At 61.8% G+C, this 23284-nt stretch overlaps 2 protein-coding genes across 2 annotated transcripts in view; one reads left to right on the top strand and one right to left on the bottom strand.

Annotated features, from left to right (window-relative positions):
• Positions 1 to 20518, bottom strand: part of WWP2 (WW domain containing E3 ubiquitin protein ligase 2) — a 30262-nt gene extending 9744 nt beyond the window's left edge. Inside the window, exons 1-10 of the mRNA XM_059857616.1 lie at positions 20406 to 20518; positions 18488 to 18571; positions 17817 to 17964; positions 17437 to 17555; positions 12077 to 12214; positions 11284 to 11380; positions 6637 to 6848; positions 5908 to 6124; positions 1677 to 1766; positions 1208 to 1382 (exon numbers count right to left, since the gene is read on the bottom strand). Of these exons, the coding sequence (XP_059713599.1) occupies positions 1208 to 1382; positions 1677 to 1766; positions 5908 to 6124; positions 6637 to 6848; positions 11284 to 11380; positions 12077 to 12214; positions 17437 to 17555; positions 17817 to 17964; positions 18488 to 18557 (1266 nt within the window). The 5' untranslated portion in view covers positions 18558 to 18571; positions 20406 to 20518. The remainder of the gene's footprint in view (positions 1 to 1207; positions 1383 to 1676; positions 1767 to 5907; positions 6125 to 6636; positions 6849 to 11283; positions 11381 to 12076; positions 12215 to 17436; positions 17556 to 17816; positions 17965 to 18487; positions 18572 to 20405) is intronic.
• Positions 20519 to 20543: 25 nt separating this feature from the next.
• On the top strand, positions 20544 to 23239 carry NOB1 (NIN1 (RPN12) binding protein 1 homolog). Its single transcript, XM_059857617.1, has 9 exons — positions 20544 to 20694; positions 20775 to 20907; positions 21012 to 21145; positions 21238 to 21309; positions 21427 to 21564; positions 21670 to 21882; positions 22012 to 22109; positions 22191 to 22335; positions 22718 to 23239. The coding sequence occupies exons 1-9, from the start codon at positions 20617 to 20619 to the stop codon at positions 22985 to 22987; spliced, it is 1281 nt and encodes a 426-aa protein (XP_059713600.1). The 5' UTR covers positions 20544 to 20616; the 3' UTR covers positions 22988 to 23239.
• Positions 23240 to 23284: the final 45 nt, after the last annotated feature.

Genomic DNA, 23284 nt, shown 5'->3' with positions numbered 1-23284 from the left:
GGCCAGGGCGAGTCGCAGGGCCTGGAGCAGCTCCAAGGCTGGCGCTGGCAGGGAGGAGGCATGGCCCTGAGCCCTGCTGGGCACGGTGGGAGCCCCTCCCAGGGGAGCCCCTGGTGAAGGCAGGGCCAGCACAGCATTGGGGGTCCAGCTCTGCCTGTGAGGCTTGGAAGGATTGGAGAGACATCCAGGGAGGGACAGGCAGGGGGAGGAGGGGGCTGAGCTGCTCCCGCAGCCCCGGGAGTGGCCCCAGTTGTGTCCCACACAGACAGCACTTTGCACTACACCCCCTCCCAGAGAGCAGCTGAGCTCCTGCATGGAGCCCACTCCAGTCCCAGCTGGGACGCCTGGCTTTCTCTGAGGAGGTAAAAGCCAATGAGAAGTTGGTCCCTGCACACTGCCCACCTTCCCTCCACAGCTGTTCACCTGCCTCTGGCACGAGTGCAGGTTCCCCCCTGCATGGGGCGGGATCACTGCTCCAGCCTGGCCCTGTCCCGAGCACTGCTCTCCCTGCAGCCCACAGACACCAGCACTGCTGGGTTCAGATCCATGGCAAAGGTATGGCCAGGACAGGTGTGGTCCCTGCCCAAGAAAAGAATGGTTGAGACCACTCCCTGAGCAAGGAAAGGCAAATACTCAGCCCAAACCAGGAAGGGGGGAAGCAGCAGATAAAGCTGGAGGATGCTAGCAAGGCCAGCTCATTCCCTGCACTCTCTGGTCCCTGGCTCCTGCAGCCCTCTCCACTTGTACCCCAGGCCTGCAGCTCCAGGACCCAGCCACGCTGTCCTCAGCCCAACAGAAACCTGGGGTGGGACAAGCTCAGGCCCCAGAGACTCCTGTCCTGCTACACACCAGGCTCCCTCAGCTCCGACAGCAGGTTCTGCAGCCCCGCAGGTCAGCAGCAAGGCTTGTCTGATGGGAGCCACAGCAGAATGTGTGCCTGGCCACATTGGCACTGGAGAAACCTTGGGGACAGGCTGCTGAGGACACCTCCCACCACCCTTTAGGGCCATGCAAGCTGGTTTATAAAAAGCAGCAAGTCACTCCCCCCAGGCCTCTGCAGCAGCTCAGAGCCTGTGAGCTCCCATCCAGTCACTGCTGTGAGCTCACACAGACCCCACACAGCCCAGCAAGCGCCCTCCCCGCCCCACGGCTCCCAGGCAGCCCCGGTGAGACCAGAGGGAGAGGCAGGTGAGACCCTGGCTCTCACCTGGTACAGGAACCTCTGGCTGAAGTGCTGCATGGCCCCTTGCAGCTGGTTGCGCTGCGACTGCCACTGCTCGTAGTTCCTGACGTACTCGGCCGTGGGGCGCTGCCACGTGGTGGTCCGGGTGTTGTGGTCCACGTAGTAGTACCTGCCTCGAGGGTCCACGCGTTTCTCCCACCTGGAAGCACCCAAGGAAGTTGTCACTGTGGGGCTCACGCCGCTCGGGTCCTGCGGACTGACACCCTCCGACACGAGGGCTCCGTGCCCAGCTCCAGCACAACCACTGCTCTCACACCTAAAGGGGCTCTTCTGGATAAGGACCCACCAAAAGGAAACACAAAGGATGAGTAACTCCTCGAGTAGCTCCTGCGAGGGCACACGAAGCCTGACAGGATGCTGGGACACCAGGATGCCATGAACATCCTTCCAAGACAGCGACCGAGCCAATGCCTGGAGCCCCCGAGCCCCTTACCCTGGAGGGAGGGGTCTCTCCCACGTCGTGGTCTTGTTGTTGTGGTCTACATAGTAGACTCTACCGTTCGGCAGCTCCCGCTGCTCCCACCTGCAAGGGAAATAAGCTCATGAGGCAGGTGATATTTGCTGGCACCAAGAACGTCCAGAGAGCTGCCTCTGCTGGGTCAGGGAGCCCAGCCCCTCACATCCTTGGCACTCCAGCCTCTATCTGACAGCTCTGGGTGGCACCTGCTGGGCCTCTGGGTGGCACCTGCTGGGAGAAGGGCTGCAGCACTCTGCTTCCTCAACAGGCATAACTGGAGCACAAATTCCTCATTTCCCCCAGAAAGGTTAGTGTAGGATTTCACAGAGGGTCAGTTTTATGCCCTGTGTTTCTGATGTTTCTGTTTGGTTTCTCTTAATACATCTTCAAAGGGGAGTGTTTGAGTTGGGGCTGGGGCTGGGATCCCTCCCTGCAGCCCTGGGCTTGCTGCTGACAGCTACAGCTTAAACACACGTGTGGCCACAGCACTCGGGCTGGGGTGGCCCTGAGGACAGCCCAGATGACAGCAAGCCTGGCTTTACAGGGCCACGCTGCAACCATTCTTTGTGTGATTTCATTAATGAATTCACCCTGGCAAAGGTAAGTGCTCTGTGGAGCCCATGCTTTCTTGTCAGCTTTTATCCTGCAGCAGAGGAGGCGAGCCAGCAGCTGCTGACAGATCAAGTGTTCTCCTGCCACACTTCTGCTCCCACAGGCCTCTCTCCCCATTCAATCATCTGTCTCAATTAATCACCACAAAAAGCTCTAGGAAATTAATACACCAGCTTCTGTGTGGCAGCAAGGGAGCCAGCCCAGGCTGGCAGGCAGCAGGCAGCCCTGGGGATGGAGCTGCTCCGAGTGCTGGTGCCCCACAGGCTGGGCTCATCCCAGCTCAGCCCCACAGCTCCAGAGACAGCAATGCCATCACCACAGCCACACACCTGCAGTGACACAGTCAGCTGCACTCCAGCCTCTGTGGAGCCCATGCAACACCTGCACATGTTGCTTCCAGTCAGCAGCACTGGACCTTTCTCCTCCCTGGAACAGGTCAGAGACACCAGTGGGTGCCCCTGAGGGAGAGTCCAAGGCAGGACCTGCTGTGCCCCTGCACCATAAGGGCGAGGGGCTGCCAAGCCTGACACCACCTGGTTTCTGGTCACAAACCAGGAACTTGGTGCTTCATGAGCATAAAAGCACCAGGACAGGTAAAACAAGAGTGAAATCTCTAAAGAGAAAATCAGCACAGCTGGGGTGTCCTAAGACATGAGCAGGTCTGCCCCATGAGACAGATGGCAGAAGGTGTCCAGGTACTTTCAGGGCAGTGGAATTGCCATGGACAGCCCCTCTAGTCTCATTAACAACAGATGCTCTGATCCATACAGCTCTGAGGACTTGGAAGGCACCATTCCTGCAGCTACAGAGACCAGAATTCCCATGATGAGAATTCCTCCAGGTTTCTGGATCCCTCTGGGTGCACTCATGACTGCAAAGAGCCACGTGGGACTGGGGAGAGCTGCTGGTGGTGGCAACTACTGCCTGATGTCCCCTATACCCACCACACCCCCTGTAAAAACACTGATGAGCTGACAAACTGCTCACCAGCAGCTCCTGGGTAATGTGAGGAGTGAATCTGCGAGGGCTGGCTCACCCTGTGAGCCTGTGGTGATGAACTGTGGTTACTGCTGCCACACAGAGATGGGGACACTGGGGACAACCCATCCTTGCTCAGATCACCTTGCCCAGCTCCACACAGCCCCCAACATGGGAGATCCATGGTTTTGGGAGTGCTGGATGGTGGGAGCTAGCCCCACAAGCACCAGAAAGCACCCAACATGCCAGTCCCTGCCAGCTCTCCTCCAGCTGCCCACAGGCTCTCGATGGCCATGGATGCAAGGAGGCACAGGCAGTGGGAAGTGGCAGAGCTCAGGCAGCCCCGCAGTCCAAACAAAACGCCCTCCTTACGTAAGAAACCACAGCCCGTGGGCTCTGCCAGGCAGCATAAAGCACCTCTTTGTGCAGGCAAGGCAGCACCGCGCACCCCCGCCCGGCCCACACGGGACCATCCCTGACAGGATCCAGACGCGGGAGCCAGCGGCCCCCTCCCCTCCCCTCAGTGCCAATCCACCCTGAAAGCCCAGCAGGAGAGTGGGAGCCCAGGCTGGGACCCCCGAGGCCTCGGGCACCACACATGCTCCCGGCTCCGCAGGGGAACGCTGCCCAGAGGAGCGAAGGAGGCTTTGGGTACTGTCGGGCTGCAACTACTCAGAACTCCTTCCAGCCCTCTCCAGCCCCTAGGACAGACTCCCAGTTGTGTGAGGGATGCCTTTGACCACCACACCTGGTGCAGATGTTGAGACACAGAGATGTGAGCACAGCAAATCGCTCGGGATCCCCACACGAACCCAAGCATTTGTCAGAGCCCAAAGGAGCAGGGGCCACCCTCCAGAGGCTGAAGTGAGTGCTCTCCACGCTCCCAGGGAAGAAAGGAGATGCTCAGAGAACAGGGCAGGGCTCAGGAGGGATGTGCCTGGCAGCTCTGCAGGGGACTTTGCTCCTGGAGTGGCAAGAGCAGGAGCCACCCCCATGGGCTGTCACAGCCAGCCCAGCAAGGGGCTCCCCTGCATCCCCATCTCCCAAGCTGGGCCCCAAACCACCAGTCAGAATAATTCCGTGGTGAGGTGAGCCTGCCAAAAACCAGCCTCCCTGGATCAGGGCTCAAGAGAACTCCAGAAGCTCATTTCCACCACCCCAGGGACACAGTGTTGTGCAATCCCAATTCACCAAATTCCCGTTAGCCCAGGATCTGCTCTGGCAGGTCCCTGGAAGGGCTCACACCGTGGAGACCTCAACGCATTCAACTCCCTGCTCTCCTTCACCTGGGAAGCCCTTGATCTCTGGTCTCTCCTGCCCAGGCAAGCACAGCTCATGCTGCCCTCTTTCCCCCTACAGATCCCACAGCCAGCACAGAAGGTGCTAATCAAAGGTGTCTCCAGAGACCCAGATTCCAGGAGCTCAGCCTGGAGAATCCTCACTACCCCTTCAATGTTCCTCTTCATCCAGCTCCCAAAGCACAACAGCTTTATCCTCCTCCCTGCTCTGACACACCGATTCTCGGGTGTGCGAGCTCCACAGGGAGATGGGCAAGGAGGACATGGCCACCTTTCCATCTGGCTGGGCCAGGTAAACCCAGCCTGGTGTCTTAGAAAGCAGTGCCCACAGCCTGCGGAGCCCAGAGGTATCTGCAGGCTTCCCCACCTCAGCGAAGAAACAACAGCCTGTTTCCAACCCCAGGTGGGGAAAAGGAGACCTTCAGTCTACCTGGTAGGAGCAGAAAGAGGCATAAGCTCTGGCTGGAATAAAGGCCTTTTTGAGAGCACTGGACTTTTCCAGCTGCCTGGAAACAGGAAGCGCCCAGGCCAGGAGAACAGAAACCCTCACACACGCGGAAAAAGGCACAGTGAGCCGTTAACCCTAATTACCTGTGACTGACACGCGAGCGGGGCCCTGACCTTCCAGGCATCGCCTCAGCCAAAGCAAAATAAACAGCTCCCTTCATCCCAAACACAGCCCATTTCACCAGAATTCAAGGGCTCTGACACAAGGGGAGAACAGTGCAGCTGCAGCACACGGGGGGCTGAGCCCAGACCTCGACTGCTGCCCCCCACCCCGAGCTGGCAGCTCCAACTCCCCTCCAGACCCTTCCCAATGTCCCCTGGAGGAGGAGAATGAGCACCACGACTCGAGGGTCCTGCCCCCTGTCCCCAGCAGTGGTCAATGCCTCTGTGATGTCCCCAGAGCATGTCCGTGCCCTCTGCTTAGTGGGAGCTCCCTGAAAATCCACGCTCAGTCTCCTGGGCGTTTCCCTCTGACTGATCCCTTGAGCAGCCCCGTGAGAGCAGAGGGCTCTGCTGCTCCACGGGCAGAGATGCCACCCACTGTTCAGTGCCCCAAACACACCATGGGCACAGGCCAGACCCCGGCCCAGAGCATCCTGGGCAGGCAGCACAGGGAGCACCAGCTGTGCCAGGCAAGGGGGCACAGGATCCCCAGCACCTGCCCCAGGCCCCCCCTGTTCAGCTGAGCACCAGCATCTCCAGCAGCTCCTGAGGCAGCTCTTCCCCTCCCTTGAACAGCCTCTGGTCCCAGCACACAGCAGTGCCCCAGCTGGATCCTGTCCCCCTCCCCAAGGGCCACAGGCAGAGCTTACCCAGGGGGCAGAGCATCCAGGGCGAGCACGGCTGCCCGGGCCGGGGGGGCACTGGAGCCTGAGGCTGCCTCCTCTGCCTCCCTGGAGCCGCTCAGGGCAGGAGGGGCAGGAGCAGAGGAGCCCTCGGCCGTGCCGGACGCTGCCGGGGTGGGAACGCTGGCCCCTGCTGCCGGCCTGTCCTCATCCATGTCCACGGCAGCCACGGCGTCCCCGTTCACTGCGAAGGCAGAGGGCAGGAGGTCAGCAAAGGGAGGGCACCAGGGCTGGCTGATCTTTCCAGGAAGCAGAGCACGTGGTAGGTGACAACCCAAGCACAGCATGCTCAGTGCTCCCAGCCTGCAGCAAAGGCAGCACCTGCTTCACCCAGACTTTGGTACAAGATATCCTGGCTGGAGTGGTAAAGCAAAAGCTTTCTAAAAATCCACAAACAAGGAACAAGGGAGTGAGGGATGCAGACATATTTCCAGGAGCTAGAGCTGAGAAAAGTAAAAAACTGTAAGGGAAGCCCAAACATTTAGAACCATTGCAGGAAAAAGCAGTATAAGCCCTCAGGGAGAGGAGACTGAAGAGCTACAGATGCTCTGTAGAAGAGACAGAATGAGACCCACCAATGCACAGGGACAAAATTCCCGGGCACTACAAGATGCATTACGAATCTCAGCAGAGACTCATTTTCTCCCCAGCAAATATCCCTGAGCTCTGCCCCCACCTCCCAGGAACGCTGCTCACCTGTGCCATTGGCCATGCTGGTGGCCGTGCTGGTGGCCGTGCCGTTGGCCACGCCGTTGGCCATGCTGGTGGCCGTGCCATTGGCCGTGCTGGTGGCCGTGCTGGTGTGCTGTGAGCTCTTGGCCTGCTGCCGGTGCCGGCTCCTGGCACTGGGACTTTGCTCTCCACTGCCCGTGTTTCCCCGGGCTGCTCCGGCCGCATGTCGGTGCGTCCTGCAGGGGAGGGAGCACAGGAGGTGAGAGACGTCACGTGGAAAACACCACTGCTGCCTTTTCACCTGGGCTTCTGCTGCTTCCTCCCTGCACAGCCACCTGTGTTCCCAGGATATGGTTCCCTGCCTCTGCTCAGGGCAGTGCCTGGAGCTTTATGCTGCCTGCTCAGACCTGCCCACAGTCCTGGCACACACCTGCTGGGGGCAGAGACCCATGGAGGAGTCACCTGGGTGACACCACCTTGCTTTGTTCACAGGTGGGCACTCTGCGTGCCAAGGAATGGCCCTGGATGCTCACAGCCAGACACCTGCTCACCACAGTGGATCCCAGCTTGCTCCTGGGATCCCTGCAGATCCCAGGAGATCCCACATCAGCCCCGGATCCTGCACCATGGTAGGGACTCTCTCCAGTGCCTCATGCCTGGCTCCAAGCCTAGCGCAGAGGCAGGTGAGGAAGGTGCTCCCAGGACAGCTGTGGCCTCCAGAAAAGGAGGGAACAAGCAGTCAGGAAAGGTGAGAGCTGAAATCACAGCACGAGTTGAGACCAGCTCAGGTGCAGCTGCTCCATCTCCAGGGGGTCACTGCCACCCTGGAGCTCACCTGCCACTGTTCTCCATGGCCAGGGCAGCCCAACCTTCACTGGCAAAGCACCTGCAGCTCCCCCAAGCAAACTTGCTGCCTTGGACCATCCAGGGCCCCCAAGGCAGCACAAAGGCATTCCTGAAAAAGCTGGGTTTCACCTTAAGAATTCATTCCTGTGAGCGAGGAGGGGGACAGGGCAGGAGGGGAGATGCTGTCATCCCAAATCTGGGGGGCTTGAGCAGCATAGGTAGAGCCCAGGCACCTCCACCCAGGCTGGCAGCCCAGGCAGCAACCACAGAGGGTAGAGACTGCAGGGAAAAGGACATCAGTTTCTCCCCGCCAAAATCTACCTTAAAAGGGCAAAACCCACAAACTGTCCCCAAGTCTCAGGGCTGGTGCTGGGAGGGGACAGCATCTTGGCAGCAATAGGGCACAGATCAGTCCTGCCACTCTCAGCAGCTCCAGCAACTGGAACCCTCCCACTTGCTCCAAAGCTGCTCTCCTTGGGGAGCGGCTCATGGCAGGGCTGGGATTGGGAGGAGACATGGGAAAGCAGGAGATTTGTTGAAAATAGATTAGATGAGAGCCACAGGCAGAGCAGGAGCTGCTGTGACCACTTGAGTGAGTCACAGACCCCTAGGAGGGCAGCCCTAGCCAGAGGCTCCTGGAGGGGCTCCTCAGGCAGTGAATTCCCTGAAACCCCAGCTGGCCCCCAGACACGGCTCCGTGCTGGGGTTTGCTTTGGCCACCAGCACCCAGCAACATGGGGTATCTGCGGGGAGAGAAGAGGCTCCTCCTTCCTCTTCAGGAGGTGAAGGGAGCCCCTCACTGCCGGGGCTCAGCAGGGCACACTGGTACCCCCCACCTCCCTCCCAAAAGCTGGCTGGGACCTCTCCCCACAGTTCCCCCCACGGCGAGGCTGAAGGCAGCACAGCCCCCAGAGCCCTGGCCAGAGGGGAGCAGGCAGGTGCCACCAGCCTGTCCCACTGGGAGCAACCTCTCTGGCATGGGATGGCTCTGGTCCCTGCCCTCCTCAGCACAGATGAGCTCAGAACTGCCCGGGGAGTTTTTAGAAACCAAAACAGGATGTTTCCAGGCTGCCAGCCGGCGGCACAGGGTTACCAGCCTGAATTAGCCAGCCCGCCGCCCAGCCCAGCCCAGCCCAGCCCAGCCCAGCCCTCCTACGAGTGCTCCCATCTGGGCATTGTCTTTTAATAGACACTGGAAACAAACCCAGCAAGGCCACAGAGCACGGCGGGATGGGAGCGTGTGCTCAAAATAGGAGCAAGGAAAAAACCAGGCAGAGCACAGATGGGAACAGACAGGGTGGGATGGAGAAGGGTGTGTGGATGGCAGCCCCTCTCCCACACCAGGGACAAGACCCTGCTGTCCCCCATCGACCTGGAGACCTTGGCTGGCTGCCCCACTGCCCCTCCTGCGCTGGGGCAGATGATGCCAAAGAGTAAAGTGGCATCAGTCAGATGGCATCAACCACTCCTCCTCCCTTTCTGCCAAGGCAGAATCCCCTTGCCATGGTGGCCAACACAGACCCCAGCCAAGAAGCCCAGGAATGGCCAGATCCTGCAGCTGGGATGGCCAGAGGGTCCCTCAGGAGATGCAGCAGAGGTGCCAGCATGTCTCAGTCTCACTCAGCACATCAGAGCCCAGGCTGTGGCTGAGGAAGAGGAGGGCAGAGCACAGGCTGGAGCCAGCACTGGCTCTGGGGAGCAGGGCACAATCTCTGGGATACAACCAAGAGAGCCTCAGTGCCATGCAGGATGGGACAGACACAGAGCTGAGAAAAACAAACACAGAGCTGAGAAATTCCCCGTGTCCCTGCCAAAGGGGGGAGGCAGCCACATCCCCCAGCACCCAAATGAGAGAATCATGGAATAGTTTGGATGCCAAGGGACCTGAAAGCTCATTCTCATTCCAGCTCCTGCCATGGGCAGGGACACCTTCCACTATCCCAGGATGCTCCAAATTCTGTCCAACCTGGCCTTGGACACTTCCAGGGATGGGGCAGCCACGGCTTCTCTGAGCAATCTGTGCCAGGGCCTCTACAAACGGGGGTTATGGCACCCACAGCCCCAGCTCTCAGCCAGAGCTCCCTCTCTCCCTGCACGGACAGCTGTGGAATTTCACACCCAATCACCAAGATTAGCAGCAAATCCCAAGATGACATTTGTTCAGGAGAAGAAAGAGAAGCCCTGACCAAGCAATTTCCCTTGCAGGGACAGTGTGGAAATAGCTGAGGAGCAAAGAATGCCCCTTTTCTTCCCATCCTGCTGCTGAGCGACTTTGCCAGCATCCATCACCAAGCCCAAGAAAATAAACACGGCTCTGTGTATAAACACAGCAACCATCAAAGAACATTCCCAAGTGCAAGGGACCCACATTCCACCCTGGAGTGTGTAGCTGCCTCTTCTGTGGGTACAGAGAGCACTGCTCTGCCCCACAGAGCAGCACCACATCAAACTGAGCAGGTATGTCCAGAGCAACCCCAAATTCAGGTGAGTACAGCATGGACTGAGAACAAGCTCGGAGCTTTCCACAGCAGGGCAGCCAGGGGATACAGCTGATGGCAGGCATACCTGGCAGGTGTCTGAAGGTGCCCTGCACAAGTCCTGGCCAGACTTCAACACACTCAAGGTGACAGCTGAAGCACAAACTCCTCATAGCCAATGGGCAGGCAGTGGCGAACGGGCAACAAGCAGTGCCCAGGCTCAGCCTCCCAAACCAGAATTTTCTTTGCAGGTTTTCTAGCACCTCCTGAGAACTGCTAAGTGCCTGCCAAACCCAGCTCAGTCAGGCCACTGAGCACTTCCCACCCCTGGGGAGGCTCTAACACCTGGACAGCAGGAATCAACAGGAGCAGCCACCACAAAAGGGCATGATCTGTGTTCACAAACTGCTCCCAATTTCCATCCCTCTCCCTCCTTGGGTGGGAGATGAACACACAGCATGGAAAGACAAGGTCACTTTTTGAGCCAAAAACATCAACTCTGGTGTGTGCCGAGCAGATAAAGAAGGAGCAGAAGAGCTCGAGGTGTGAAGCTTGTAGCTGAGAGTGCTCCTGAGCCTGGGCCACGCAGAACCTCCCAGGGACAGGCTGCAGGCGCCCTCTCCACAGCCACACTCCTACCCAGAACATCTGTACAGGCTGCTGGGCCACTGCCATGCTCTGGAAATATAAATAGGTGTTAAATTCAACTCCATGTTGACAGTGTGACACGTCTCTCAGTAACCACAGCTCCAAAAGGAGCAGCGCTGAGCCACTCCAGCCCGGCAAGGAGGCAGGGCAGAGCAGGGCACAGAGCCAGCTGCAGGATGGCCTGTTGCCCAAGCATCTCACTTCCTTTGGAAGCAGCTGTTATTTCCCTGCAGCTCTGCTTCTCCTGCTCTCCCCGGACCTCCCTCAGCATCTCCCTCTGGCCATTGCCTGGAGGGGCATTGTGCTTCCCAGCATGGCCAGGGCTGTGCTCAGGTGCTGGGGTTTCTGTGATCCCTGTTTAAGGGAACCCCACTTTGCTGGTTTGCCTCATCACAGCCTGCCCCACTCTCAGATCATTTTTTCAGCTGCCAGTGGAGCAACTGGTGGAAACTCTCTGAGCCATCACAGACTTGCTACTCCTTGAGACACCAACACTCTAGGAGAGGCTCAGGCCAGCCACAGCCCAGCTGTACAGTCACTCCTCTGCACTCCCAGCTCTGCTGTCCCCCTGCACAGACCTCCCGTGTGCTGCGTGACAGGGGCTCACTGGGAGATCTAGAGTGGGGTGCACAGCACAAGGACAATCCAGACACAGCCACAGCAAGCCCTCAGCAATGGACACATGGCACGGGACCCTCACCTCGGTCTGCTGCCAAAGCAGTTGGTGCTGGGAGGTTGGTGCCGGCCCTCCGTGGCCACAGCTGCGCTGCTGGGGTCCCGTCCAGGTACCTGAGACCCTGCATGGGGGAAGAACAAGGGGTGAAGAGAAGGACTGAACCACCTAACCTCCTTGCCTCCCTCCCACCTTCCAGAAAGGAGCCCCAAAAGCACAACAGCCCCATCCCCTGCAGGACAGACCCCAGAACCCAAGGACACCCTGCCTCACACCACACAGCCCAACACCCCAAGCAGGACACTGGACTCTGCAGAGCTGGCAGTGCCAGGACAGCTCTGCATCCACAGCTCCCAGATTTCACAGGTTTTGTCTTCCACCAACAAAGAGAAGGAGTCAAGGGAAAGCACTGCACCAAGCCCTGTTCTGTACAAGCTTTGCTCTCCTGCCAACCCTGAGAGATCAGCCACCAGCCCATGACCCCACAGATGCCCTGGCATGGGGAGCTCTCACAAGTGGATCAGCAGACACCGACACCATTTTCCCAGCCCTCACAGCGAGCAGGGAAGGGGCTGATCCAGCGAGGGAAGGGGCTGATCTGTGTGGAAGGCTGGAGGAGGGCTGCAGAAGGGCTGCTCCTCCCAGGCTGCTGGGGAGGCTGCTGGGAGCCTGTGGCCGCTCCAGCAGGAGCCCACGGGGCTGGCCCAGGCTGGGCAGGGGCCTCACGGGGGGCGGAGGTGGGTGTTGGCCCAGGACACCGGAGCTCACCCCACTCTGCTCCCTGCGTGAGCCGGGCACTCACACTCAGACTCACACTCACCCTCGGAGCCGGCACTGCCGTCGGGAACGCTGCCCAGAGCAACAGCCGGCCCGTCCAGGAAAACCGTCAGCTCTCCGCCCGACACAATGCTGCCTTTGTTCTCCGTCTGCAGGTCCAGGGTCAGCTGCCTGTTCTCCACTGCGCCAGACGGGACATGGAGAAAGAGACCCCCAGTCACCGCCGGGACACCGGCCTGGCAGGGGTGGCTCCTCTGCCAGAGCCCCGTGCCAGCCTCCCCACCGCCCAAGGACAATGTGCCCATGCCTCAGGGCCTCCAGTGCTGGCCCCACACCTACACACACCTACCAGCGCTGCCAGCGGACCCCGGCCAGTCCCACCAGCCGCTCCTGAGGAAGATCCCTCTTCACCAGCCCTCAGGATCCCTTCATCCCTTTACTGGGGCTGCAGCTGCCCCAGGGGCCCTGGCTGTGACAGCAAGACCCCCATTGCTCACAGATCCAGGAGCTGCAGCTGTAGGGCAGATCCCAGCAGGAAAGGCAAGGCATTTCACAGAACCACCAGGTTGGAAGAGACCTTTGAAATCATCAAGTCCAGCCTATGCCCCAGCACCTCAACTAAACCATGGTACCAAGTGCCACATCCAGTCTTTTTTTAAACACATCCAGGATGGTGACTCCACCACCTCCCTGCGCAGGCCATTCTAGAACTTTATCACTCTTTCCATAAAAAACTCTTTCCTAATATCCAACCTAAATTTCCCTTGGCATAGCTTAAGACTGTGTCCTCTGGTTCTGTCAGTGCTGCCTGGAGAAAGAGACCAACTCCACCTGACCACAGCCACCTTTCAGGAGCTGTAGAGAGTGATGAAGTCACCTCTGAGTCTCCTTTTCTCCAGGCTGAACACCCCCAGCTCCTTCAGCTGTTTCTCTCAGGGTTTGTGTTCCCAGCCCCTCATCAGCCTTGTTGCCTCCTCTGGATGCGCTCAAGCGTCTCAACATCCTTCCCAAACTGAGGGGCTCATTTACGATGACACAAGGGCCAAGAGGGGTCCTGCATGATGGTGAGCATTCCTCCATCCACATCCCTGTGCATAGACTCCACTGAACAAAACCAGCACAGAGGGCTGTCCCCAAACAGGAACACTCTGCTGCAGCACTGGACAGCATTCACAGAAGGTTCTGGAGAGGGTGCCACGGGCTGGGAGGCTCCTGGAGACTGCTGCCAGCTCCACTCCCTCCTGTGTGAGCCAGTCTGGCTTCATCAGCTTGGCTCTGCTGGTCCCTGGGGGCAATGGGGGCACAGCACAGCCCCCAGCACCCACCGCATCATAGCAAGGCCTGTCAATGCCAGCCAGACTGAAACACCCATCACAGAAGGCCAGAAAAATTTGGCTGCACCAGCCTGGGACACTAGCCCAGACACTTCCTGACTCATTTGCTCAAATAATATTTTTATTATACAAGGATTACTCATGACACAATGGCACCATTTTTCAGTGAGCTGCTTTGTCCCGGTGTGACGTGGGGACGGGGTGCGGCTCAGCCAACAGGAGCAGGATGGGAGCACACCCCCACAGAGCCCTTGTCCCACCTCTAGCTGTGAACTGTCCCAGCTTGACACCTCCTTCTCCAAGGCCCCCCAAAACACAGTGACACAGGGTCTGCAGCAAACAGGGGGCTGTGGGCAGGCGACACTTGTGGATCTGAGGGAAGCCTCCAGTTTTTAGTGCCAAGAAGGCAGGTGTCTCCTGCACAACAGAGGTACACGCTCACAGGGGCACAGCTCTGTCACTGATCACCATCCTCCAACAAGGGATCCTGCTGAGCCTGGTCTTCCCCTCTGCCTCATGGAGCTGCACTGCTTGCTTCCATGGGAAACCGACCTCACAGACAGTTTTAAGAGCCTGAGACAGAAGATGCTACTGAGCACAGCCAAAACCCAGAACAAATCCAGACTCTGTTTCCCCCCTGGCTCCTCCAAGCCGTAGGAATCCACATTTTCTCCAGGGTCCCTCCATCCCCCTCCGCGCGCGCCGCACTCCGGGGCCGCACAAGCCCTCATTGTGCGGGCGCCCAGCTGAGGTGCAAAGACAAGGTGTCTCCAAGTGGAGGATGTGAACATGAACCTCCCAGCCGGCTTCCTTCTCCCCCCCTCCACCCCCTCCAGCTTTTTTAAAGAAAATAAACACTCACAGAGCCTTCCCCTCCCTGTCCCCATGCAGCGTGCGGGACGCACAAAGGGACATTGCTGCTGCACTGACGGCGGGTCCCCCGAAGGGCCCGGCACAAAGGCTGCCTCTGTCCCGCCGGCTGCCAGAATGTCAGAGGGATTATTATTATTTTGGGAGGGGGTCGGGGGGTGATTTGGTCCTGAATAAGGTCTCAGTTCAGCTACTTCCAGTGCCCTGCACGCAGCATCAGAGCTCCCATTTAGCAGAGGTGAGCTGGAATTCCCACCCAGCCCATTAAGTGGATTTACGGTTCCACTAAACGAGGCTGGGAGCAGCCGGTGTGATAACGGCCCCGGGCTGAGCCCCAGCCCTGGGACCCCCAGGAACCACACATGTCTGACTCCAGGGAGCTGCCACACGGGATGGGCAGCTCCTCTGGAAGACCCTGTGTGAGGTAGCTCCATCTCCACAGCTGCATCCCAGAAGATTTTCAGACAGGCAGCCAAAATGAGCTTCCCAGTGTCTCAGCTTCCCAAACCTAGCACCAAGCTCTCTGCCCAGTCCCACTGGATGCAAAGGCCAGTTCCCACTCCAACAGCTCCATGTGATTGTCCAGGTTTTGTCTGGGATGAATCAAAGCTCCCTGGTGCTGAGCAGGTGAAGACTGGCTCAAACTTTGTCCATTCCCACAGAAGGAATGATTCCATGTCGTGGCTACAGTCCCTCCAGGAACAAGCAAGGGGCAAGTTAAACCTTCTACAGACATTCCCAAACCAAGAAGGAACCCAGGGTTTAGGGGAAGGGATAATCTTTAGTGTCCCATGAAAGTCTCCCCAGGGAAGCTTTGCCTCTGCTGCTGATCCAACCTCAGGCACCAGCAGCTTAGAGCCAACTGTCTCCCACTCCATTTATCTGCCAGGGATAACCACAAGGGCCTCAGGTTTCTGAAACTTTCCATTAAAAGGTGACATGGGATGGGCACTCCCCAATCCCCCTAGTGACCTACTGGCCAGATGGCCAGTTTTGTGGGATTACATCCTGGCCATGGCAGAGCCAGCTCACGGAGCTGCTGGGACATGCAGCACAGCACAGCTCCTTGGCATCACAGCCACTATGGGGAGGAGCTGCAGTTTTCCAGAGTCTGGGAATTGCTGCTGGTGTCCTGGAGGATCTCAGGAGGCCACAGTTCCAGCCACTCTGCCGGGGGCACTGCAGCAGGGACCCCTAAAGCCCTGGCACGTGGTGCCACTCAGCACACAGCGGGACCAGCACAACCAGCCAGGCCCAGGACGGGCTCCCACACCGCCCGGGATGCGGGGCTGGCCGGGGCCAGCAGCTCCCGGAGCCCGGGAACAAAGAGGTGCCTCTGTTCAGGGGCCGGGGGCGTGCCACGGCAAACGAGCTGTTTTATGGGAGCCCTGGGAGCAGCTCGGCTCCTGGAAGGCTCCAGGCCGTGCTGGTGACTGAGCCGGCCCTGACCCACCTCCCCGGCCAATCCCCGGGAAGGCGGGAGGGGCTGCCTGCCAGCGGAGAGGCCCCGCAGGAAGCACGGCCGGAGCCCCGGCTGTCCTGCCACAGCCAGGCTGTCACTCCAGAGCCTCTCACAGCCTTCCCGGCAGCTCAGGCCTCATCTCTGAGCTCTTCTTCCATGCTCCAGGCCTCAGAGCTGGGACTTTTCCCCATGCAGTGAGGCTCCTGCCTGGCAGCAGCATCCTGGCACACACTGCCACACCTGTCATCGGCAGCGAGGACACTGTCCTGCCCACCAAGGAGAGTGACAGGAACCCAACCCAGGGCCACAGCTACACTCACAAATCAGCACCTTTCATAAAGCCTCACCAAAACCATAACAAGCCCAACTAAGAGGGGCTGCTGCCCGGCAGGAGTTCACTCTTGGCTGAGCACCTCTCAGGATGGGAGAGGAGGGCCAGGCCCCTCCAGTGGCAAGGGCACATGCATTTCAATGCCCTTCACATCAAGTGTCTGACTCAGGATGGCTTAAAATCCCAGAAGCCTTCTGCCTGACCCAGCCCCTTCCTCACACTGGCAGGCAGAGGGAACACACTCCCCTACTTCCAGGAGGACAGGAGCCCCTGAGGAAAGGATCTCCTGGGCTCCCATAGGAGCCCCCAGCAGCCTCTGGCCCTCTCAGACCTGCAGCAAAGCCCAAAGGCTGAGCATGAGTCTGCAGAGAAGAGGAGGGAGCAGATGCCTCCTGCCCAGACAAGGAGGGCAGACAGGAGCAGAGGGGCAGCACCTTCCCGGGCAGGGCAGGGCAGGCTCTGCAGCTTTAAGAGTTCTTCCTCCCTCCCAGCCCACAGTGTCAAGGAAAAATCTGACACTTTTTTTCTGGGGGATGTTAACAGACAAGCTAGAACAGCCAGTTGCCTTTTCCATTCATTTTCCACACAGCCTCCCGGGATGGCTGGGAATGAAAGGGCCAATTGTGCCCCCGTGGCAGCGCAGGTAGGGCAGGAACCGCGGCGGCTCCGGGAGCCCAGCACAGCCCCTGCACACCTCGGGAAATAACGGCTGCAGGGGAGGGTGCCCTGGGGCACGGGTCCCACAGCTGTGGGGCTGGCTGGCTGCTACACCCCAACAGAGCCGGCCCGAGGCACTCGTCCAGGTCCCCATAGGCCTTGTGAGAAGACAGCAATAGTAGCACAGCTCCCACGTGTCCCTCACTGCCACAGCACCCGGTGCCACCCAGAGCCACGGTGGCACGGCAGGGACACCGGTGTGGTTGCAGAGCTGGCGGCACCAGGGGAAGCAGCTCAGCCCAGCCCTCAGCACTGGGGAGGGTCTGAAGCAGCCCTGAGTCCCCCGGGGTGCAGGAGGCCCCTCTCCCCACTCAATACCAGGTCTGTGTCTCACAAGCTTTGCTTGGAAGAGACAGAGCCAGCCTTTTCCAGCCCCGCGCCGCCCTGGCCCTGAATGGCCGCCTTTATGTGGGAGATGCTGTCACGAGCCACGCTCTGGCAGCCGCAAACGGCAGCAAATAGCAGAGGGGCTTGTGTTCCCCAGCCCGCCGCGGCGCCCGCGCTGACGCAGGTACGGCTGCCGGCACGCCTGGCCCGGGGCACACAACGGCACCTTGTTCCCTGCCGGGGAGCGCAGTCACCATGGACACCACGGCCCTGTCCCCTGCCCTGCCCCAGGCCCGGCCCTGCTCCGTGCCCTGTTCCATGCCCTGCCCCATCCCATGCCCTGCCCCGTGCCCTGCACATACGTTTGCCACCGCCCTTGAGCAGGCTGCCGAGGCTGACGGAGGCGGCGCCCAGCAGCTCGTTCCTCAGCGTGTGGCAGATCCACACCTTCAGCTCCAAGTGGCTCTGAGCCGTGACATTCCTGCAGAGACCAGGAAAGGGGCTGTCAGCGTGGCCTCCGGCCTACTCCGTGCTAGGGGAGCAGGCAGTGCCACAGGCAAGGAGCAAAGAAGAGGGGAAGGACATGAGGCAATGGGAGACCCTCCTCCCACCGCCCTCCCAGCCTGGCTGTCTCTGGCAGTGTCCTCATGCAAGGGGCAAAGCTCTGACACCTGAGTGTCCCCAGCTGGTGGCACAGCAGGGCACATGGGGCCAGCCCCTGACCAGCCCCACACAGACTCACAGGGTGAGGATCTCGTTCCACAGCAGCTCCGAGACCCCCATCTGCTTCCCCGTCTTCTTGGTCTCACTGGGCAGCCCGTCGCCGGCCACCTCCACGTAGCAGTTCATCCGTGCTGGGCGGCTTTGGGCCTTGGGCTTCACAGACACAACTGGGCAGGGACAGGCACAGGGTCAGGCCTGCGAGACACCCTGACCCCTGCTCTGTCCCCTGCCCTCGTCCCCCAGCCCACCCCTGTCAGCCCGGGGTGCCACGACTCACAGCAGGGTGCTGGGAGAGGGGCACTGGGGAGCAACGCTTCTGGTGGCAGCGATGGCTGGCACCAAGCCCTGACCAGGACTGTCACTGTCCCCAGGGACACGTCCCTGCCCAGGGCACCGGGGCAGGACGGGACGGGGCAGCCCCAGGCCAGCAGTGGCCGCGGAGGGGCAGAGCGGGCCGCGGCTCTGAGGGGACGCGGCTCTGGGCGCCGGGAGCCATCTCGCGGCCACGGGAGCACCAGCGCGGCCCCGGCAGGGCCCCGCAGCCACGTCCCCACGGCACCGGCCCAGCCCATGGCACACAGGGTCAGCCCCAGCCCCTGCTCCCCCGGAGTGCCGTGTGTGCCAGCCCGGGGTGCAGGCAGAGCACACACATTCCCGGCAGGGCAATCCCAGCCAGGCAGCAGCACCCACCTTTCACGGACAGCGGGGACTTCTCGCAGGGCGGCCCGGCCCTGGCCCTGCTGGAGCTGGCAGCGGCCATGGCATCACCCCCAGCTGGAAGTAGAGAGAGGAGACACTTCAGCCCTGCTCCTAGGGAGCCCAGACACAGCCCGGTGCTGCTGCAAGTGCCCAGCATGGCAGGGACACAGGGCAAGGGCTGGGTGAGCCCTGGGACACACGGGCTGGGCCCCCGCTCCTGATGAACCCCCTGCACCAAAGGCAACACTGTGCCCCTGGGAGAGCAACCCCTGCACGGCAGCCACGGGCTGAGCTGGGCAGTGCCACCTCCAGACATCCCTCTGGGCACCTGAACTCCTGACCCACAGGCCTGGGGGACACAGCTGCCACCACAGCCTTGCCCTAGGGGACACTGGCTCACCACACATCACCAACAAGATGGCAAGGACATGGCAGTGGCACTGGCTGCACAGAGGGAGCTCTGGCCACAGCATGGGGACCACAAACTTCAAGGGCAGCCCTGGTTTCGTTACAGTACCAAATCCCACAGGATCACTGAGGCTGGGAAAGGCCTCCAAGACCATCGTGTCACCCCTGGATGAGAAGGACACACTGTGACACCAGGGAGGGTGGCAGGACACGTGGCCAGGGCCGGTGCCCAAAGCAGCAGCCAGAGAGCAGAGGGATGAGGTCTCACATCCCACAGGAGCACGAGACACCCTGGGCCTGCTCCGGCCTCCTCCTGCCATTCCCTGAGCTGCAGAGCTCAGGGGGGCCAAGCTCACAGCCCAGCCCAGAACTGCCTGGCCAGGCCACCACCAACCCCCCCTCCCCGACCAGGGGAAGCACAGAAACAGGGAAACAGCTCCAGCCCCTCTTCCTGTGCAGGAGCCTCTTCCCTGCCCTCTCCCCACATCCTCCTTGCACCGTACCAAGCTCCATCCCACAGCAGATTTCCTGTGAAATCCCCTCTCCCAGGGTCTCTGCTCTCTGTGCCAGCCCAGCAAACCTGTATGGCACCCAGGGCCTTCCTGTGCCCACAGCCCCCAGCTCTGCCTGCAAGTCCCCGCCTAAGCACCATCCTGGCTCCATCCAGCAGCAGCCAAGGCTCCCGAGCACATGCCAGCCTGCTGCCCTCACCGTGAGGGCTCACTCACTGTCACACACTGCCCTGTCACACACTCCTCCCACCCAACTTTCCTGGCCCACGGGTCACCCCGGCCTCCCCTGAGGATATCGGGTACCCCTGCTCCTCACGTCCCCAGCCCCACACCGCACGGATTCCACCGGGCCCGTGCCCCTCCTGTGCCAGCCCGTGCCCAGCCCCGGTTGGGCCGTTTCCATCCTTCCTCCTTCACATCCCGACTCTCTTCCCCGTTCCCTCTTTTCCTGACTCCACACCATTTCTCTGTCACTCGCTCTGACACCCCCGGTCACATCAACAAACGCCTCTGCCCCCCGCTCCCCTCGGTGCCCGGTGCCGCTCCCCGGGCACAGCTTTCCCGCCCCGCACACCCCACAGCTCCTCAGCCCAGCGGGGCCGGGACCGGGCCGTGACACATGGCGGGACCCCCTTAGCCAGGCCGAGGCCTCCCTTCCTCCCCGGCTTCCCGTTTCCGACAGCCCGGCCCGGCCTCCCGGAACACCGGCGGGGCCGCCGCCCCGGCAGCAACCACCGAACCCGCCCCCGGGACCGGCCGGTCCGGCCCCGCAGCGCCGCACAGACCCGGACCGGGCGCTGCAGGCACCGCGCACAGGAGGCGGCGGCCAAGGGCCCCCCCGTGGCTCCGCCGTCCCGGGCCACTACCGGCACAGGCTGAGCAGCTCCCGGCGGCCGGAGCGCCCCACCAGGCCATGTCCGGCGGACGGACGGAGCGCCCCAGGCTGGGCCGGGAAGCAACGCCGAGCCCAGCCCGTCCCATCCCGTTACCGGCAGCCGCTCCGCTCCCGCTCCCCGGCTCCAGCTCCCGCCGTCATGTGACCCCGGCCCGTCACGTGATCGCGCCGGCCGGAAGCGCTCCTGGGGCACGGAGCCGCTCCCGGCGTGCCCCGACTGAACTACAGCTCCCGGCGTGCCCCGTGCCCGGACCACAACTCCCGGTGCGCTTCCCGCGGCGCTTCGACGGTGGCCGGGGTGGGCCATGGGGCACGCAGACATGGCGCGTGTTCCGCACGTCGTGGCCGACACGGGCGCGTTCCTGAGCGCGGCCCCGCTGCAGGTACCGGGGGAATACCGGGGAGATACCGGAGGGACGGGAGGTCAAGGGCTTATGGGCCGGTGTGACGACGCTGCCTGCAGGACATCGCAGACGCGCTGTACACCGTGCCCGAGGTGCTGGCCGAGATCCGCGACCGGCCCGCGCGCCGCCGCCTCGCCGCGCTGCCCTGCGAGCTGCGGGTCCGCCGCCCGCGCCCGGAGCTGCTGCGCATCGGTGAGTGCCGGGCCGGCCCCGCCGCCGGCTCCTTCCCCCGCCGGACCGGCCCCGCGGCCCTTCCTGGCCCGGCCCGGCCCGACGGCTCGCTGTTCCTCCCGCAGTGACCGAGTTCTCCAAGAAGACCGGGGACTACCCGAGCCTCTCGGCCGCCGACCTGCAGGTTCTCGCCCTCACGTGCCAGCTCCAGGCCGAGATCGACGGCCCCGGCGGCGTCCGCTGGGAGCCGCAGGACAAGGTAGGATGGGCCCGGGCACGGGTCCCGGTTCCAGCGGCCCGGGCACGGCTCCCGGTTCCAGCGGCCCCGCCGACCGCCCGTGCTGCCCCCAGGTGCGGCTCAGCTCCACCCCGCGGCACCCCGAGGCCCCCCTGCACCTCGCCGGCTTCCACCTGCCCGCCAAGGTAAGGCACGGCGGGAGGGCGGGGGCTGCGGCCGCCGGAGCCCCAGCTGAGGGGCTCAGGGCTGCCCGTGCCGCGCCCCGGCTCAGGGGCTCAGGGCTGCCCGTGCCGTGCCCCCAGCACAAGCCCGCGGGGAAGGGCCCGCGCCAGCCCGGCCCCGGCCCCGGCCCGGCCCCGGCAGAGAGCGACGAGTTCGGCTCCTTCCTGTACTGGCGGCCGCCCCTGCCCAGCATCGAGGAGGAGCTGCGGGAGCTGCTGGTGAGAATCCTCTGGAGGCTTCTCCCTGCCCTCGCTCTGCCGTTTTTGGCCGGCTATTCCCGACACCTCGGTGCCACCCTGACCAACTCCTGCCCCCTGGCCCAGGCCACCGCCGGCAGCCCCGAGCCCCCCGAGCAGCACCGGAGCTCTGCAGACGGGGCCAGCACTGGCGAGGAGGAAGAGGAGGATGAGGAGAGCGATGACGAAGGCTGGATAACTCCCAGCAACCTGAAGCAGGTCCAGCAGGACACGGGGCACTGTGACACTGCTCCCATGGGTGTCCAGGTCGGCTGTGTCACCACAGACTTTGCCATGCAGGTGGGTGCTGGGCTGCAGCCGGGGCTCAGGCTCTGGCACAGCTCCGTGTGTCAAACCAGCAGGGTCTCAGTCCCAGAGGGCTCTGAGTGCCCCGGCTGGCCAGTCCCAGCTGTGTCCCTGCTCTTGCAGAATGTGCTGCTGCAGATGGGTCTCCACGTGCTGGCTGTGAACGGGATGCTGATCCGCCGGGCCCACAGCTACATCCTGCGCTGCCATGGCTGCTTCAGGTGCTGGGGCTGGGGCTGAGCCCGGGCTGAGCCCGTGTTCCACAGCCCCGGGAGCTCTGAACCCCCGTCCCACCCTCGCAGGACCACCTCGGACATGACCAAGGTGTTCTGCCCCCACTGTGGTAACAAGACTCTCAAGAAGGTGGCAGTGAGTGTCAGCGACGACGGGAGTCTCCACATGCATTTCTCCCGCAACCCCAAGGTGCTGAACCCCCGGGGGCTCAGGGTGAGTACCTGGACAGAATCCCAGACTCACTGAGGTGGGAAAAGACCATCAAGATCATCAAATCCAACCTGTCCCTGATCTTCACCTTATCAGCCGGCCCAGAGCATTGAGTGCCAGGTCCAGTCAATTCCTTACACGCCTCCCGGGATGGGGACTCCACCACCTCCCTGGGCAGCCCCTTCCCACCTTTAACAACTCCTTTTTCCATTGGGATCCCAGGGATGGGAGCCCAGCCTGTGGCTGCCAGGTTGGAGGCAATCAGAGCAAACTGAGAACATCCTCCAGATGTTACACTTGGACCCCAGGGCTTTCGGGCATCCCCACTCAGCTCGGCAGAGGGCTGGGCTCCCTGGGAGCTGGGGCTGATCCCTTCTCCCCGCAGTACCCGCTGCCGGCGCCGCAGGGCGGCAAGCACGCCAACAACCCGCACCTGGTGGAGGACCAGCGCTTCCCGCAGCAGCGCCTGTCCCGCAAGGCCCGGCAGAAAACCAACGTGTTCGACCCCGACTACCTGGCTGGGGCCTCCCCCTTCGCCGAGAACGACGTGCACAGCCGGGCCGCGCACCTGCAGCTGCGCGACGCCGCCCTGGGCGCCGGCCGCCGCCGCCTCAACCCCAACGCCGTCACCAAGAAGTTCGTCAAGAGGAGGTGAGGGCGGGATGGGCCCCGCCCGCAGGACCCACCTGCCCAGGTGTGCCGGTGGCTCTGCCAGGGCCAGGCCTCTCCCAGCACCTGGGCATGGGCCAGGCCATCCTGTCCCCACTGCATGGGTGCCCAGAGAGCCACCGTGACTGTGGCAATGGTGACGGGGTTTGGGGAGGCCCCGGCACGGGGGAGGGTGGGGTGGCTTCCCTGGGCACCCCTGGGCAGGGGCCGTGTCACCCAATAAACACCAAACCCCAAAGCCCTGTGACTCAGTGCCAGTTCTGTGGCTGCCTGTGCCAGGGGG

The sequence above is a fragment of the Haemorhous mexicanus genome, chromosome 12 (genome assembly GCF_027477595.1).
Source record: "Haemorhous mexicanus isolate bHaeMex1 chromosome 12, bHaeMex1.pri, whole genome shotgun sequence".
Lineage (NCBI taxonomy): Eukaryota > Metazoa > Chordata > Aves > Passeriformes > Fringillidae > Haemorhous > Haemorhous mexicanus.
The sequence above is the reverse complement of the archived record's forward strand: the minus strand, read 5'-3'. Positions and strand labels throughout refer to the sequence as shown.

Excerpts from the sequence above, each read along its gene's own strand:
- NOB1 (XM_059857617.1), top strand. The coding sequence starts at position 20,617 with ATGGGGCACGCAGACATGGCGCGTGTTCCGCACGTCGTGGCCGACACG. Across the intron at positions 21,310-21,426 it reads GCTTCCACCTGCCCGCCAAG|CACAAGCCCGCGGGGAAGGG; the intron begins GTAAGGCACGGC and ends CCGTGCCCCCAG. Across the intron at positions 22,336-22,717 it reads TGAACCCCCGGGGGCTCAGG|TACCCGCTGCCGGCGCCGCA; the intron begins GTGAGTACCTGG and ends TTCTCCCCGCAG.